Below are 15,087 nucleotides of genomic sequence, written 5' to 3'. Positions count from 1 at the left end.
AAGGAAGGGGGGAAGGAAAAGGCGGAAAAAGGAAAAATGGGAAAAAGGAAAAGGGGAAAGGAAAAGAGGAAAGGGGGGGGAAAGGAAAATTTGGAATGTTTTTTTTTTGGTTGGACTAAACAAAATATTTGAAGAAAAAAAAATTAAATTCAGTTTCGAAAGAAGAACTTTGGAAAAAAAAAAAAGTGGACTTTGAACTTTGAAAAACAAATTTGACTCGCTTAAAAATAATGAATAAAATTGGACTCCGAAAATAATTCACATGGCAAATTTTCAATTTGATTTTGAAACAGAAGGAAAAATGGACGTGGAAATAAAAAATTTATTTTGATTAGACGGGGTTAGGTTGATTTTTTTTTTTTAAACCGGCGAGGTTAGGTTTTAAATTAGAATCTAAAAATACTAAAAACTGCTAAAGAAAATCAAAACATTTCTAAATGTGAGAGAGAAAATTTTAATTAAAAATTAAGAAACGGCGAGGTTAGGGTTAGGTTTTAAATTCTAACACTAAAAATTAAATCTAAAACTGCTAAAGAAAATCTAAAACCTAAAGAGAATCTGCTAAAGGTGGGAGAGAAAAAAAACACTCAATTTCTAAGGACTAAAGAATATCTAAAAATTCTAAGGACTAAACAAAATCTAATTTGCTAAAGAGATGCTAAAAACAATTCATGCTCAAGAAAATATTCTAAACGTCAAGAAAATCCCAAAATTCAAGAATATCAAAGAAAATGTAAATATCAAAAAAATTGTATACATTAGTAATAGTAAATTAGGTCAGGTGAAAGAAACTATCACAAATGTTTTTGAATCTCAAGTTAACAAAAATTGATCTTTCTATATCAATAAAATAAATTTTGACAAATGGTTCAATTTTCAAAATGAACCGGAATTATATCGAATCAATTATGAAAATAAAAGCAACACAAGACACAAAAAAAAAGCACGACACCACACTGATTTCATTCAGACTCCATCCAACTCGCATTCTATTTATTCAAACTAATATTTTGTATCAACTCAATATTAAATTGCAAAATATGTTATGTTAAATAAAATAGATGGAATTATTACGAGTTTCAATTGAGGCGCAACCTTCGTGTACCATTTTATTATTTTCTACAACCAAATTCCTGAAAAGTCAAAACTTCTCTCAAATACTAAATAAATATTTTTCAGTTTCCATATTTTCTGTGCGAAAAACAAAATAATAAAACCAAAACAAATATTTCACAAATTGGGAATAAATTAAAGGACTCAACGTATTTTTTATTAAACAGTGAGCTGTTTGTTAGCTTCGCTTCTACTCTCCCGTCCTAGAGGCTCGAAAGAGTAGCAAGTTACTAAGCCACTCCACCAACTTCAAGGTCTTACAGCTCCCAGGAGTGGACCTAACCTAAGCTTACATTCAATCAACTAAATATAAACATATTTACAAATCATTAAAGTCAATTTCCTAGCTCTTACAATAAAACTAAAAATATTACATCATCACATAACAACATAAATATAACAACACTTCACTTCAACTCCTGCTGCCTCCTTAGCAATTACACAAACTTCCGGGACGCTAAAACGAACAAAAATTAATACAACTCTTTCAATAACTTTTCAAATAAAGCTAATAAAATTTATTCCATTTCCTAATTAATCTTTTGTCCATAAAATTGTTCAAGTAAACACTTACCTTCAGATTAAACACAACACTTTAGTAACTTTACGTTAAAAATTAGTAGTTAGTTTTCGCACAGAAAAGTGAAGAATTAAATGGAAAGATAAAATCAAAAACACTCAACTCTAGTAATACAATTAGTTACAATTTGTTACAAGTTCTTACCTCAAAGTTGACGAAAACTATAAAAATAGGAATAGATTTGATATTTACATTTTTCTTTGATATTCTTGAATTTTGATATTTTCTTTGACGTTTAGAATATTTTCTCTAGACTTGAGCATGTTTTTAGTCTTGGATTGTTTTTAGCATCTCTTTAGCAAATAGAATTCTTAGATTCTCTTAGCAAATAGAATTTTTAGATTTTCTTTAGTCATTAGAATTTAGATTCTCTTTAGCAAATAGAAATTGGATCACTCCAAGGGAATACAAATGAAGTAAAACGAGAAACAATAAGAGAGTTGACTGCAAAGATGAATGAGAAATGGATTCACTCCTAGAAGACACAAAAGAGGAGTCGAAAAAAGAAAGTTTGAATTAATTGTAGGGGAAAAAGAAAAATTATTCAGCTGAATGTTTGATCGAGAGGAAAGATGTAGTGCAGGTGATAGATGAAAAGCAGGTATAATCGGTGAAATCCCAGGTACTAAGCTTCACAAAACTATCTCATCAATCGAGTTCTTTTGATCAGACTAAAAAATGAGTGGTGGGGCGCGTGAAATTTCTATCAACAATCCCTTCCGCTCATATATATTAACTGCTATTTTCAATTTTACGCCGAACTTCATTTTTAGTCTTTTCAAAAGGCTCTAAGATCGATGAGAGAGAAGTGTAAAACATAATACCTTGGACCAATTATCCATATTGCTTTTGTTACATCAATCCTGCACGAATCACCAATCCGTATTCCCGATAAAAACAATCAACGTGAATATAATAGAGAAAATCTTGTGTTTTCCGCACGAGAAAAGCAGGAAGAACAACAACCCTTATTTAACTACGTAGGTGAATAAGAAATTGAACCACTCCTAGGGGACACAAATGACGAATCAAAACGAGAAACAATGACAGAGAGAACAACACCCTTAGTTGACTGCGTAGATGAATGTGAAATGGAATCACTCCTAGAGGACACAAAAGAGGGATCGAAACAGGAATGTTTGAATTAATTGAAGTGAAAAGAAAAATTACCCAGCAGAATGTTTGATCGAGAGGAAAGATGTAGTGCAGTTGATGGATGTAAAGCAGGTATAATCAGTGAAAACCCAGGTACTAAGCCTCACAAAACTATCGCATCAACCTAGTTCTTTTGATCAGACTAAAAAATGAGTCGTGCGGCGCGTGAAATTTCTATCAACAATCCCTTCCGCTCATATATATTAACTGCTATTTTTTATTTTACGACGGATTTCATTTTTAGTCTTTTCAAAAGGCTCTAAGATCCATGAGAGAGAAGTGTGAAATATAATAACCTAGGACCAATTATCCATATTGCTTTTGTTACATCAATCCTACACGAATCACCAATCCGTATTCCCGATAAAAACAATCAACGTGAATATAATTGAGAAAATTATGGGATTTTCGTACTGGAAACGAATGTCAAAGATGATTTGAGAAGACCAACCATCAATTGGTTTCAATAAAATAGAGGAAATCTTGTGTTTTCCGCACGAGAAATGCAGGGAGAACAACAACCCTTAATTGACTGCGTAGATGAATGAGAAATGGAATCACTCCTAGAGGACACAGAAGAGGGATCGAAACAGGAATGTTTGAATTAATTGAAGTGAAAAGAAAAATTACCCAGCAGAATGTTTGATCGAGAGGAAAGATGTAGTGCAGGTGATGGTTGAAAAGCAGGTATAATCGGTGAAACCCCAGGTACTAAGCGTCACAAAACTATCTCATCAATCGAGTTCTTTTGATCAGACTAAAAAATGAGTCGTGGGGCGCGTGAAATTTTTATCAACAATCCCTTACGCTCATATATATTAACTGCTATTTTCAATTTTACGCCGAATTTCATTTTTAGTCTTTTCAAAATCCTCGATTGATGGAAAGAAGTGTGAAGAATAGTACCTAGGACCAATTACCCATATTGCTTTTGTTACATCAATCCTACACGAATCACCAATCCGTATTCTCGATAAAAACAATCAACGTGAATATAATGAAGAAAATTTTGGGATTTTCGTACTGGACACAAATGTCAAAGACGATTTGAGGAGACCCACCAACACAATTGGTTTCAATATAATAAAGAGAAACTTGTGTTTTGCGAATGAGAAAAGGAGGTAGAACTACAACCCTTAGTTGACTACGTAGGTGAATTAGAAATTGAATCCCTAGGGTACACAAAAGACTAATCAAAACAAAAAAATCTGAATTAATTGGAATGAAAAGAGAAAAATATTCAACTGAATGTTTGATCGAGAGGAAAGATGTAGTGCAGGTGATGGATGAAAAGCAGGAATAATCGGTGAAACCCCAGGTATTAAGCCTCACAAAACTATCTCATCAACCTAGTTCTTTTGATCAGACTAAAAATGAGTCGTGGGGCGCGTGAAATTTCTATCAACAATCCCTTCCGCTCATATATATTAACTGCTATTTTTTATTTTACGCCGAATTTCATTTTTAGTCTTTTCAAAATCCTTGATTGATGGAAAGAAGTGTAAAACATAATACCTAAGACCAATTACCCAAATTGCTTTTATTACATCTATCCCACACGAATCACCAATCCTTATTCTCGATGGAAACTTTCAACGTGAATATAGAAGATGTTTTGGGTTTATAGCCCAGGAAATGAGACTGAAAAGAAAAGGACTCCTTACAATTTATGTAAATGTCAATGATGATTTGAGACCCTCAACTAATTAGTTTTGATTTTATAAAATAGAGAAATTTTGGGGTAAATGATTTATTGTGAAAGAACAACCCTATATCGACTAAGTAGATTACAGAGAATATTGAGACGATGACAACAATAAGATAAGAGAGCCTAAAGCAAGTCCAACGGTTCCAATTTCAGAAGGAAATAAAATTACCTACTTCATACAAAATTTGAATTAAAACAGGAAATTTTCAATTGATAAAAGTGAAAAGAAAAGAAAAACCCATTCTTCAGTTCAGTCAAGTTTTATAGGGACATTTTTTGTCTTCAAGTATAATAAACTACTTTTATTTGTCTTGCACATAAAATCAAAATAAGGAGTATCTTGAGGTTAAGCATTTCAATTGGTACATGATTATTGAAAATGGTTTAAAATTGATTCAATTTTGGAATCTAGAACATGTAGAAATGAATTAAGGATGTGCCCCATTCTTCCGGAAATGGAATAATTGATCTAAATTTAAGAGAGTTAATGCTTACATCCCAAGTACCTACCGGTTATCATAACATTCATCATCAATCTGGGGTATTGATTAAACTAAAATATGTATTTGTTAAAATGAAAATTGAAATCTGGATATTATATTAATGGCAGTTAATATATATGAGCGATAGAGTATTGATATTAATTTCACGCACCCCACGATTTTAGTCTAATCGATACCTCAAACTGATGACGAATATCAAGATGATTTGTAGGCACATGGAAATTCGATCAAGATAAATGTTTTTGAGGAATGAAATGTGAAATGATCAAAATGAGTTCGCTAAAACGTTCATTGATATTTTTCATTTGTTGTTAAATAGAGATTGAACTAAAGAAAATATTAAGTTATATAAAATAGAGAGCGGCAATAAAATATCATGACCAATTTCGAAGATATGATTAAATTATGAAATGAAATTGTAAGTAGTTCTTGAACCCCAGTAGTATTAAGATTATTTTGAAAACATAAATATGTATATATAAGCAGCAACAATAGGTATGTCCCATGAAAATGTTCAATATGATGAAATAAGCGGATATTTTGAGTTTTACGTTTACGAGATAATAAGACTGAACTGAAGAACTCTGGAATCGAGAATTTCGGAAAGATTCGAAGCCCTAAATGAATTTGATTTTTGCAGCACAGAAAAATAAGAAACAGAAAACGAGGCTATGTGTATGACCAACAATTTTGGAAAATTGGCAAAACTATACAATTATTTACTCCCACATTGGAAACCGGACGCATCGGCACAGTGACGAAATTGGAAACCCATAGTCCAATTCACGTTGCCTCGATCCGATGCGGTGGTATTTCACCGGGCGATCTACCACATCAATGGAGGATGAAATGGAAATAATGGGATTGAAAAACACTCCATAGAAAATTGGAAATTTCGAAATATGAAAATTTATATGATATCCTGAAAATATGAATGAATAATATAGAGAATTTTTAGTTTGCAGAACAGAAAAAAAATTGTTGGTCACGGTTTGAGTTTATAAATCTGTTTTTATGAAATTATTTATTATATGTGATATTTTTCTGTTCAATGAGAAAATCCTTTCTCTTCAGGTTTAACAATTATATAATACACAACAGTGAATATGAATGTTTTTTGACATTAAATCCCTCGATTTATCGGTATATAATAATCTCTGAAATGATGGAACAAATAATAAGGAATACTGAGAATCATAACTCTACTCTACTCTACTTATTTCTACTCTATTCTATTCTATTCTTCTAACAAAAAAAAAACCAAAGTGGCAATCGTTGTCCCCTAACTAGTCTCACCTATCCTGTACGGAGTGTGTACGAAAGTAAAGACCACATTCCACTACGAAGTATATGCGAAAGACAAGAAATTAAAATAATACAGGTTGTAGTTAGAAATTAGATACCAATAATTAATGTACCTAGATGAATGAGGAATGAAACCACTCCTTGGGGACACGGACACGATAGACGAATCAAAACAAAAAAATCTGAATTAATTGGAATGAAAAGAGAAATTATTCAGCTGAATGTTTGATCGAGAGGAAAGATGTAGTGCAGGTGATGGATGAAAAGCAGGTATAATCGGTGAAACCCCAGGTACTAAGCCTCACAAAACTATCATCAATCGAGTTCTTTTGATCAGGCTAAAAAATGAGTCGTGGGGCGCGTGAAATTTCTATCAACAATCCCTTCCGCTCATATATATTAACTGCTATTTTTTATTTTACGCCGAATTTCATTTTTAGTCTTTTCAAAATCCTTGATTGATGGAAAGATGTGTAAAACATAATACCTAGGACCAATTATCCATATTGCTTTTGTTACATCAATACTACACGAATCACCAATCCGTATTCCCGATAAAAACAATCAACGTGAATATAATAGAGAAAATCTTGTGTTTTCTGCACGAGAAAAGCAGGAAGAACAACAACCATAAATTGACTACGAGGATGAATGAGAAATTTAATCACTCCTAGAGGGCTCAGAAGGTCAATCGCAACAGGAAAGTTTGAATTAATTGAAGTGAGAAGAAAAATTATTCAGCTGAATGTTTGATCGAGAGGAAAGATGTAGTGCAGGTGATGGATGAAAAGCTGGTATAATCGGTGAAACCCCAGGTACTAGGTAAGCCTCACAAAACTATCTCATCAATCGAGTTCTTTTTGATCAGACTAAAAAATGAGTCGTGGGGCGCGTGAAATTTCTATCAACAATCCCTTTCGCTCATATATATTAACTGCTATTTTGTATTTTACGCCGAATTTCATTCTTAGTCTTTTCAAAATCCTTGATTGATGGAAAGAAGTGTGAAGAATAGTACCTAGGACCAATTACCCATATTGCTTTTGTTACATCAATCCTACACGAATCACCAATCCGTATTCCCAATAAAAACAATCAACGTGAATATAATGGAGAAAATTTTGGGATTCTCGTACTGGAAACTAATGTCAAAGATGATTTGAGGAGATCTACCATCACAATTGGTTTCAATATAATAAAGAAAAACTTGATGAATGAGAGAGAACAACACTCTTAGTTGACTGCGTAGATTAATGAGATTAATGTCAGAAGACACAAAAGACGAATAAAAACAAAAAAAAATCTGAATTTATTGGAATCAAAAGAGAAAATTATTCAGCTGAATGTTTGATCGAGAGGAAAGATGTAGTGCAGGTGATGGATGAAAAGCAGGTATAATCCGTGAAACCTCAGGTACTAAGCCTCACAAAACTATCTCATCAATCGAGTTCTTTTTGATCAGACTAAAAAATGAGTCGTAGGGCGCGTGAAATTTCTATTAACATTCCCTTTCGCTCATATATATTAACTGCTATTTTTTATTTTACGCCGAATTTCATTTTTAGTCTTTTTAAAAGGATCTAAGATCCATGAGAGAGAAGTGTAAAACATAATAACCTAGGACCAACTATCGATATTGCTTTTGTTACATCAATCCTACACGAATCACCAATCCGTATTCCCGATAAAAAAATCAACGTGAATATAATGGATTGAATTTTGGGATTTACGTACTGGAAACAAATGTCAAAAATGATTTGAGGTGTCCCACCAACACAATTGGTTTCAATATAATAGAGAAATCTTGTGTTTTCCGCACGAGAAAAGCAGAGAGAGAAACAACCCTTATTTAACTACGTAGGTGAATAAGAAATTGAACCACTCCTAGGGGACACAAATGACGAATCAAAACGAGAAACAATGACAGAGTGAACAACACCCTTAGTTGACTGCGTAGATGAATGAGAAATGGAATCACTCCTAGAGGACACAAAAGAGGGATCGAAACAGGAATGTTTGAATTAATTGAAGTGAAAAGAAAAATTACCCAGCAGAATGTTTGATCGAGAGGAAAGATGTAGTGCAGGTGATGGATGAAAAGCAGGTATAATCAGTGAAACCCCAGGTACTAAGCCTCACAAAACTATCTCATCAACCTAGTTCTTTTGATCAGACTAAAAAATGAGTCGTGGGGCGCGTGAAATTTCTATCAACAATCCCTTCCGCTCATATATATTTACTGCTATTTTTTATTTTACGCCGAATTTCATTTTTAGTCTTTTCAAAAGGCTCTAAGATCCATGAGAGAGAAGTGTGAAACATAATAACCTAGGACCAATTATCCATATTGCTTTTGTTACATCAATCCTACACGAATCACCAATCCGTATTCCAGATAAAAACAATCAACGTGAATATAATGGAGAAAATTTTGGGATTTTCGTACTGGAGAAGAATGTCATAGATGATTTGAAGAGACCCACCAACAATTGGTTTCAATATAATAAAGAAAAACTTGTGTTTTGCATATGAGAAAAGGAGGGAGAACTACAACCCTTAGTTGACTGCGTATATTAATTAGAAATGAAATCACTCATAGAGGACACAAAAGAGGAGTCGAAAAAAAAAAGTTTGAATTAATTGAAGAGGAAAAAGGAAAATTATTCAGCTGAATGTTTGATCGAGAGGAAAGATGTAGTGGAGGTGATGGATGAAAAGCAGGTATAATCAGTGAAACCCCAGGTACTAAGCCTCACAAAACTATCTCATCAACCTAGTTCTTTTGATCAGACTAAAAAATGAGTCGTGGGGCGCGTGAAATTTCTATCAACAATCCCTTCCGCTCATATATATAAACTGCTATTTTTTTATTTTACGCTGAATTTCATTTTTAGTCTTTTCAAAAGGCTCTAAGATCGAGGAGAAAGAAGTGTAAAACATAATGCCTAGGACCAATTATCCATATTGCTTTTGTTACATCAATCCTACACAAATCACCAATCCTTATTCTCGATGGAAACGTTCAACGTGAATATAGAAAATGTTTGGAGTTTATAGCCCAGGAAATGAGACTGAAAAGAAAAGGACTCCTTACAATTTATGTAAATTACAATGATGATTTGAGACCCTCAACTAATTAGTTTTGGTTTTATAAAATAGAGAAATTTTGGGGTAAATGATATATTTGTGAAAGAATGACTACATACTATATCGACTACGTAGATTACCGAGAATATTGGGACGATGACAACAATGAGGTAAGAAAGCCTTAAGCAAGTCCTATTACCTACTTCATGGGAGGATACAAAATTTGAATTAAAACAGGAAATTTTCAATTAATAAAAGTGAAAAGAAAAGAAAAACCCATTCTTCAGTTCAGTCAAAAGTTTTATAGCGACATTTTTTGTCTTCAATTATAATAAACTACTTTTATTTGTCTTGCAAATAAAATCAAAATAAGGAGTATCTTGATGTTAAGCATTTCAATTGGTACATGATTATAGAAAATGGTTTAAAATTGATTAAATTTTGGAATCTAGAACCTGAAGAAATGAATTAAGATGAGCCCCATTCTTTCGGAAATGGAATAATTGATCTAAATTCAAGAGAGTTAATGCTTACATCCCAAGTACCTACCGGTTATCATAACATTCATCATCAATCTGGGGTATTGATTAGACTAAAATATGTATTTGTTAAAATGAAAAATGAAATCTGGGTATTATATAAATGGCAGTTAATATATATGAGCGATAGAGTATTGATATTAATTTCACGCACCCCACGATTTTAGACTAATCGATACCTCAAACTGATGAAGAATATCATGATGATTTGTAGGCACATAGAAATTCGATCAAGATAAATGTTTTGAAGAATGAAATGTGAAATGATCAAAATGAGTTCGCTAAAACGTTCATAGATATTTTTCCATTTATTGTTAAATAGAGATGGAACTGAAGAAAATATTAAGTTATATAAAATAGAGACCGGCAATAAAATATCATGACCACTTTCGAAGTTATGATTAATTTATGAAATGAAATTGTAAGTGGTTCTTGAGCCCCAGTAGTATTAAGATTATTTTGAATACATAAATATATATAAAGAGCAAAACAATACGTATGTCACATGAAAATGTTCAATATGATGAAATAAGCGGATATTTTGTATTTTACGAGATAATAAGACTGAACTGAAGAACTCTGGAATCGAGAATTTCGGAAAGATTCGAAGCCCTAAATGAAATTGAATAGTTTAAAAATAATACATTTCGAGTATTCCGTAGCACAGAAAATAACAAAAAACGAGGCTATGTGTATGACCGACCAACAATTTTGGAAAATTGGCAAAACAATACAATTATTAACTCCCACTTTGGAAACCGGTCGCATCGGCACAGCGACGAAATTGAAAACCCTTAGTCCAATTCACGTTGCCTCGATCCGATGCGGTGGTATTTCACCGGGCGATGCGAGTGGGTCACATCTACCACATCAATGGAGGATGAAAAGGAAATAATGGGACTGAAAAACAGTACGTAAAAAATTGGAAATTTCGAAATATGACAATTTATATGATATCCTGAAAACATGAATGAATAATGTAGAGAATTTTTAGTTTGCAGCACAGAAAAAAAAATTATTATTCACCGTTTGCGTTCGTAAATCTGTTTTTATGAAATTATTTATTATATTTGATATTCTTCTGTTTAATTAGAAAATCCTTTCTTTTCAGTTTTACCAATTATATAATACACAACAGTGAATATGAAGGTTTTTTTGAAATTAAATCCATCGATTTATCTCTGACATGATGAAACAAATAATAAGATATACTGAGAAACATAAATCTACTCTACTTATTTCTACTCTATTCTATTCTACTAACAAAAAAAAACCAAAGTGGCAATCGTTGTCCCCTAACCTATCCTGTACGGAGTGTATACGAAAGTGAAGACCACATTCCAGTACGGAGTGTATGCGAAAGAAAAGAAATTAAAATAATACAGGGTGTAGCTAGAAATTAGATACCAATGATTGATGAAGATGAATGAGGAATTAAACCACTCCTTGGGGACACGATAGACGAATCAAAACAGGAAAATCTGAAATAATTTGAATAAAATAAGAAAAATTAAAAGACTACCTAATCAAAACGAGAAACAATGAAAGAGAACAACACCCTTAGTTGACTGCGTGGATTAATGAGAAATGGAATCACTTTTAAAGGACACAAAAGACGAATCGAAACAGGAAAGTTTGAATTAATTAATGTGAAAAGAAAAATTATTCAGCTGAATATTTGATCGAGAGGAAAGATGTAGGTGATGGATGAAAAGCAGGTATAATCGGTGAAACCCCAGGTACTAAGCGTCACAAAACTATCTCATCAATCGAGTTCTTTTGATTAGACTAAAAAAAGAGTCGTGGGGCGCGTGAAATTTCTATTAACAATCCCTTCCGCTCATATATATTAACTGCTATTTTTCATTTTACGCCGATTTCCATTTTTAGTCTTTTCAAAAGGCTCTAAGATCGATGAGAGAGAAGTGTAAAACATAATACCTAGGACCAATCCAATTATCCATATTGCTTTTGTTACATCAATCCTACACGAATCACCAATCCGTATTCCCGTTAAAAACCATCAACGTGAATATAATGGAGAAAATTTTGGGATTCTCGTACTGGAAACGAATGTAAAAGATGATTTGAGGAGACCCACCAACACAATTGGTTAGGATATAATAAAGGAAATCTTGTGTTTTCCGCACGAGAAAAGCAGAGAGAAAAACAACCCTTAATTAACTACGTAGGTGAATAAGAAATTGAACCACTCCTCGGGGACACAAAAGACGAATCAAAACGAGAAACAATGAAAGAGAACAACACCTTTAGTTGACTGCGTAGATTAATGAGAAATGGAATCACTTTTAGAGGACACAAAAGAGGAATCGAAACAGGAAAGTTTGAATTAATTGAATGGAAAAAAGAAAAATTATTCAGTTGAATGTTTGATCGAGAGGAAAGATGTAGTGCAGGTGATGGATGATAAGCAGGTATAATCGGTAAAACCCCAGGTACTAAGCCTCACAAAACTATCTCATCAATAGAGTTCTTTTGATCAGACTAAAAATTGAGTCGTGGGGCGCGTGAAATTTCTATCAACAATCCCTTCCGCTCATATATATAAACTGCTATTTTCAATTTTACGCCGAATTTCATTTTTAGTCTTTTCAAAAGGCTCTAAGATCGATGAGAGAGAAGTGTAAAACATAATACCTTGGACCAATTATCCATATTGCTTTTGTTACATCAATCCTACACAAATCACCAATCCGTATTCCCGATAAAAACAATCAACGTGAATATAATAGAGAAAATCTTGTGTTTTCCGCACGAGAAAAGCAGGAAGAACAACAACCCTAAATTGACTACGAGGATGAATGAGAAATTTAATCACTCCTAGAGGGCACAGAAGGTCAATCGCAACAGGAATGTTTGAATTAATTGAAGTGAAAAGAAAAATTACTCAGCAGAATGTTTGATCGAGAGGAAAGATGTAGTGCAGGTGATGGATGAAAAGCAGGTATAATCAGTGAAACCCCAGGTACTAAGCCACACAAAACTATCTCATCAACCTGATTCTCTTGATCAGACTAAAAAATGAGTCGTGGGGCGCGTGAAATTTCTATCAACAATCCCTTCCGCTCGTATATATTAACTGCTATTTTTTATTTTACGCTGAATTTCATTTTGAGTCTTTTCAAAATCCTTGATTGATGGAAAGAAGTGTGAAGAATAGTACCAAGGACCAACTACCCATATTGCTTTTGATGATTTGAGAAGACCAACCATCAATTGGTTTCAATAAAATAGAGGAAATCTTGCGTTTTCCGCACAAGAATGCAGGGAGAACAACCCTTAATTAACTGCGTAGATGAATGAGAAATGGAATCACTCCTAGAGGACACAAAAGAGGGATCGAAACAGGAATGTTTGAATTAATTGAAGTTAAAAGAAAAATTAATCAGCTGAATGTTTGTTCGAGAGGAAAGATGTAGTGCAGATGATGGATGAAAAGCAGGTATAATCGGTGAAACCCCAGGTATTAAGCCTCACAAAACTATCTCATCAATCCAGTTCTTTTGATCAGACTAAAAAATAAGTCGTGAGGCGCGTGAAATTTATATCAACAATCCCTTTCGCTCATATATTTTAACTGCTATTTTTTAGTTTTCGCCGAATTTCATTTTTAGTCTTTTCAAATGGCACTAAGATCGATGAGAGAGAAGTGTAAAACATAATACCTAGGACCAATTACCCATATTGCTTTTGTTACATCAATCCTACACGAATCACCAATCCGTATTCCCGATAAAAACAATCAACGTGGATATAATGGAGAAAATTTTGGGATTTACGTATTGGAAACGAATGTCAAAGATGATTTGAGGAGACCCACCAACACAATTGGTTAGGATATAATAGAGGAAATCTCGTGTGTTCCGCACGAGAAAAGCAGAGAGAAAAACAACCCTTAATTAACTACGTAGGTGAATAAGAAATTGAACCACTCCTAGGGGACACAAATGACGAATCAAAACGAGGAACAATGAAAGAGAGAACAACACCCTTAGTTGACTGCGTAGATGAATTGAGAAATGGAATCACTTTTAGTGGACACAAAAGAGGAATCGAAACAGGAAAGTTTGAATTAATTGAATGGAAAAAAGAAAAATTATTCAGTTGAATATTTGTTCGAGAGGAAAGATGTAGTGCAGGTGATGGATGAAAAGCAGGTATAATCGGTGAAACCTCAGGTACTAAGCGTCACAAAATAATCTCATCAATCGAGTTCTTTTGATCAGACTAAAAAATAAGTCGTGGGGCGCGTGAAATTTATATCAAAAATCCATTTCGCTCATATATATTAACTGCTATTTTTTAGTTTTCGCCGAATTCCATTTTTAGTCTTTTCAAAACGCTCTAAGATCCATGAGAGAGAAGTGTAAAACATAATACCTAGGACCAATTACCCATTTTGCTTTTGTAACATCAATCCTACACGAATCACCAATCCGTATTCCCGATAAAAACTAAACAACGTGAATATAATGGAGAAAATTATGGGATTTTCGTACTGAAAAAGAATGTCAAAGATGATTTGAGGAGACCCACCAACACAATTGGTTTCAATATAATAAAGAGAAACTTGTGTTTTGCGTATGAGAAAAAAAAGAAGAACTACAACCCTTAGTTGACTGCGTAGAGAAATGGAATCACTCTTAGAGGACACAAAAGAGGAGTCGAAAAAAAAAGTTTGAATTAATTGAAGGGGAAAAAGAAAAATTATTCGGCTGAATGTTTGATCGAGAGGAAAGATGTAGTGCAGGTGATGGATGAAAAGCAGGTATAATCGGTGAAACCTCAGGTACTAAGCGTCACAAAACAATCTCATCAACCGAGTTCTTTTGATCAGACTAAAAAATGAGTCGTGGGGCGCGTGAAATTCATATCAAAAATCCCTTTCGCTCATATATATTAACTCCTATTTTTTTAGTTTTCGCCGAATTTCATTTTTAGTCTTTTCAAAAGGCTCTAAGATCGATGAGAGAGAAGTGTTAAACATAATACCAAGGACCAATTATCCATATTGCTTTTGTAACATCAATCCTACACGAATCACCAATCCGTATTCCCGATAAAAACTAAACAACG

At 33.3% G+C, this 15,087-nt stretch overlaps 1 protein-coding gene across 1 annotated transcript in view; it reads left to right on the top strand.

The window, feature by feature from the left end:
• LOC130890649 (octapeptide-repeat protein T2-like) overlaps positions 1-832 on the top strand; it is a gene marked incomplete at its 5' end in the record, with an annotated part of 1,321 nt that extends 489 nt beyond the window's left edge. Inside the window, 2 exons of the mRNA XM_057794848.1 lie at positions 1-109; positions 763-832. The exon at positions 1-109 is cut by the window's left edge and continues 489 nt beyond it. Coding sequence (XP_057650831.1) covers positions 1-109; positions 763-832 — 179 coding nt within the window. The remainder of the gene's footprint in view (positions 110-762) is intronic.
• Positions 833-15,087: the final 14,255 nt, after the last annotated feature.

Source organism: Diorhabda carinulata, chromosome 2, assembly GCF_026250575.1.
Source record: "Diorhabda carinulata isolate Delta chromosome 2, icDioCari1.1, whole genome shotgun sequence".
In the NCBI taxonomy this organism is placed as follows: domain Eukaryota; kingdom Metazoa; phylum Arthropoda; class Insecta; order Coleoptera; family Chrysomelidae; genus Diorhabda; species Diorhabda carinulata.
Note: the sequence above shows the minus strand (reverse complement) of the source record. Positions and strands in the feature narration are given on the sequence as shown.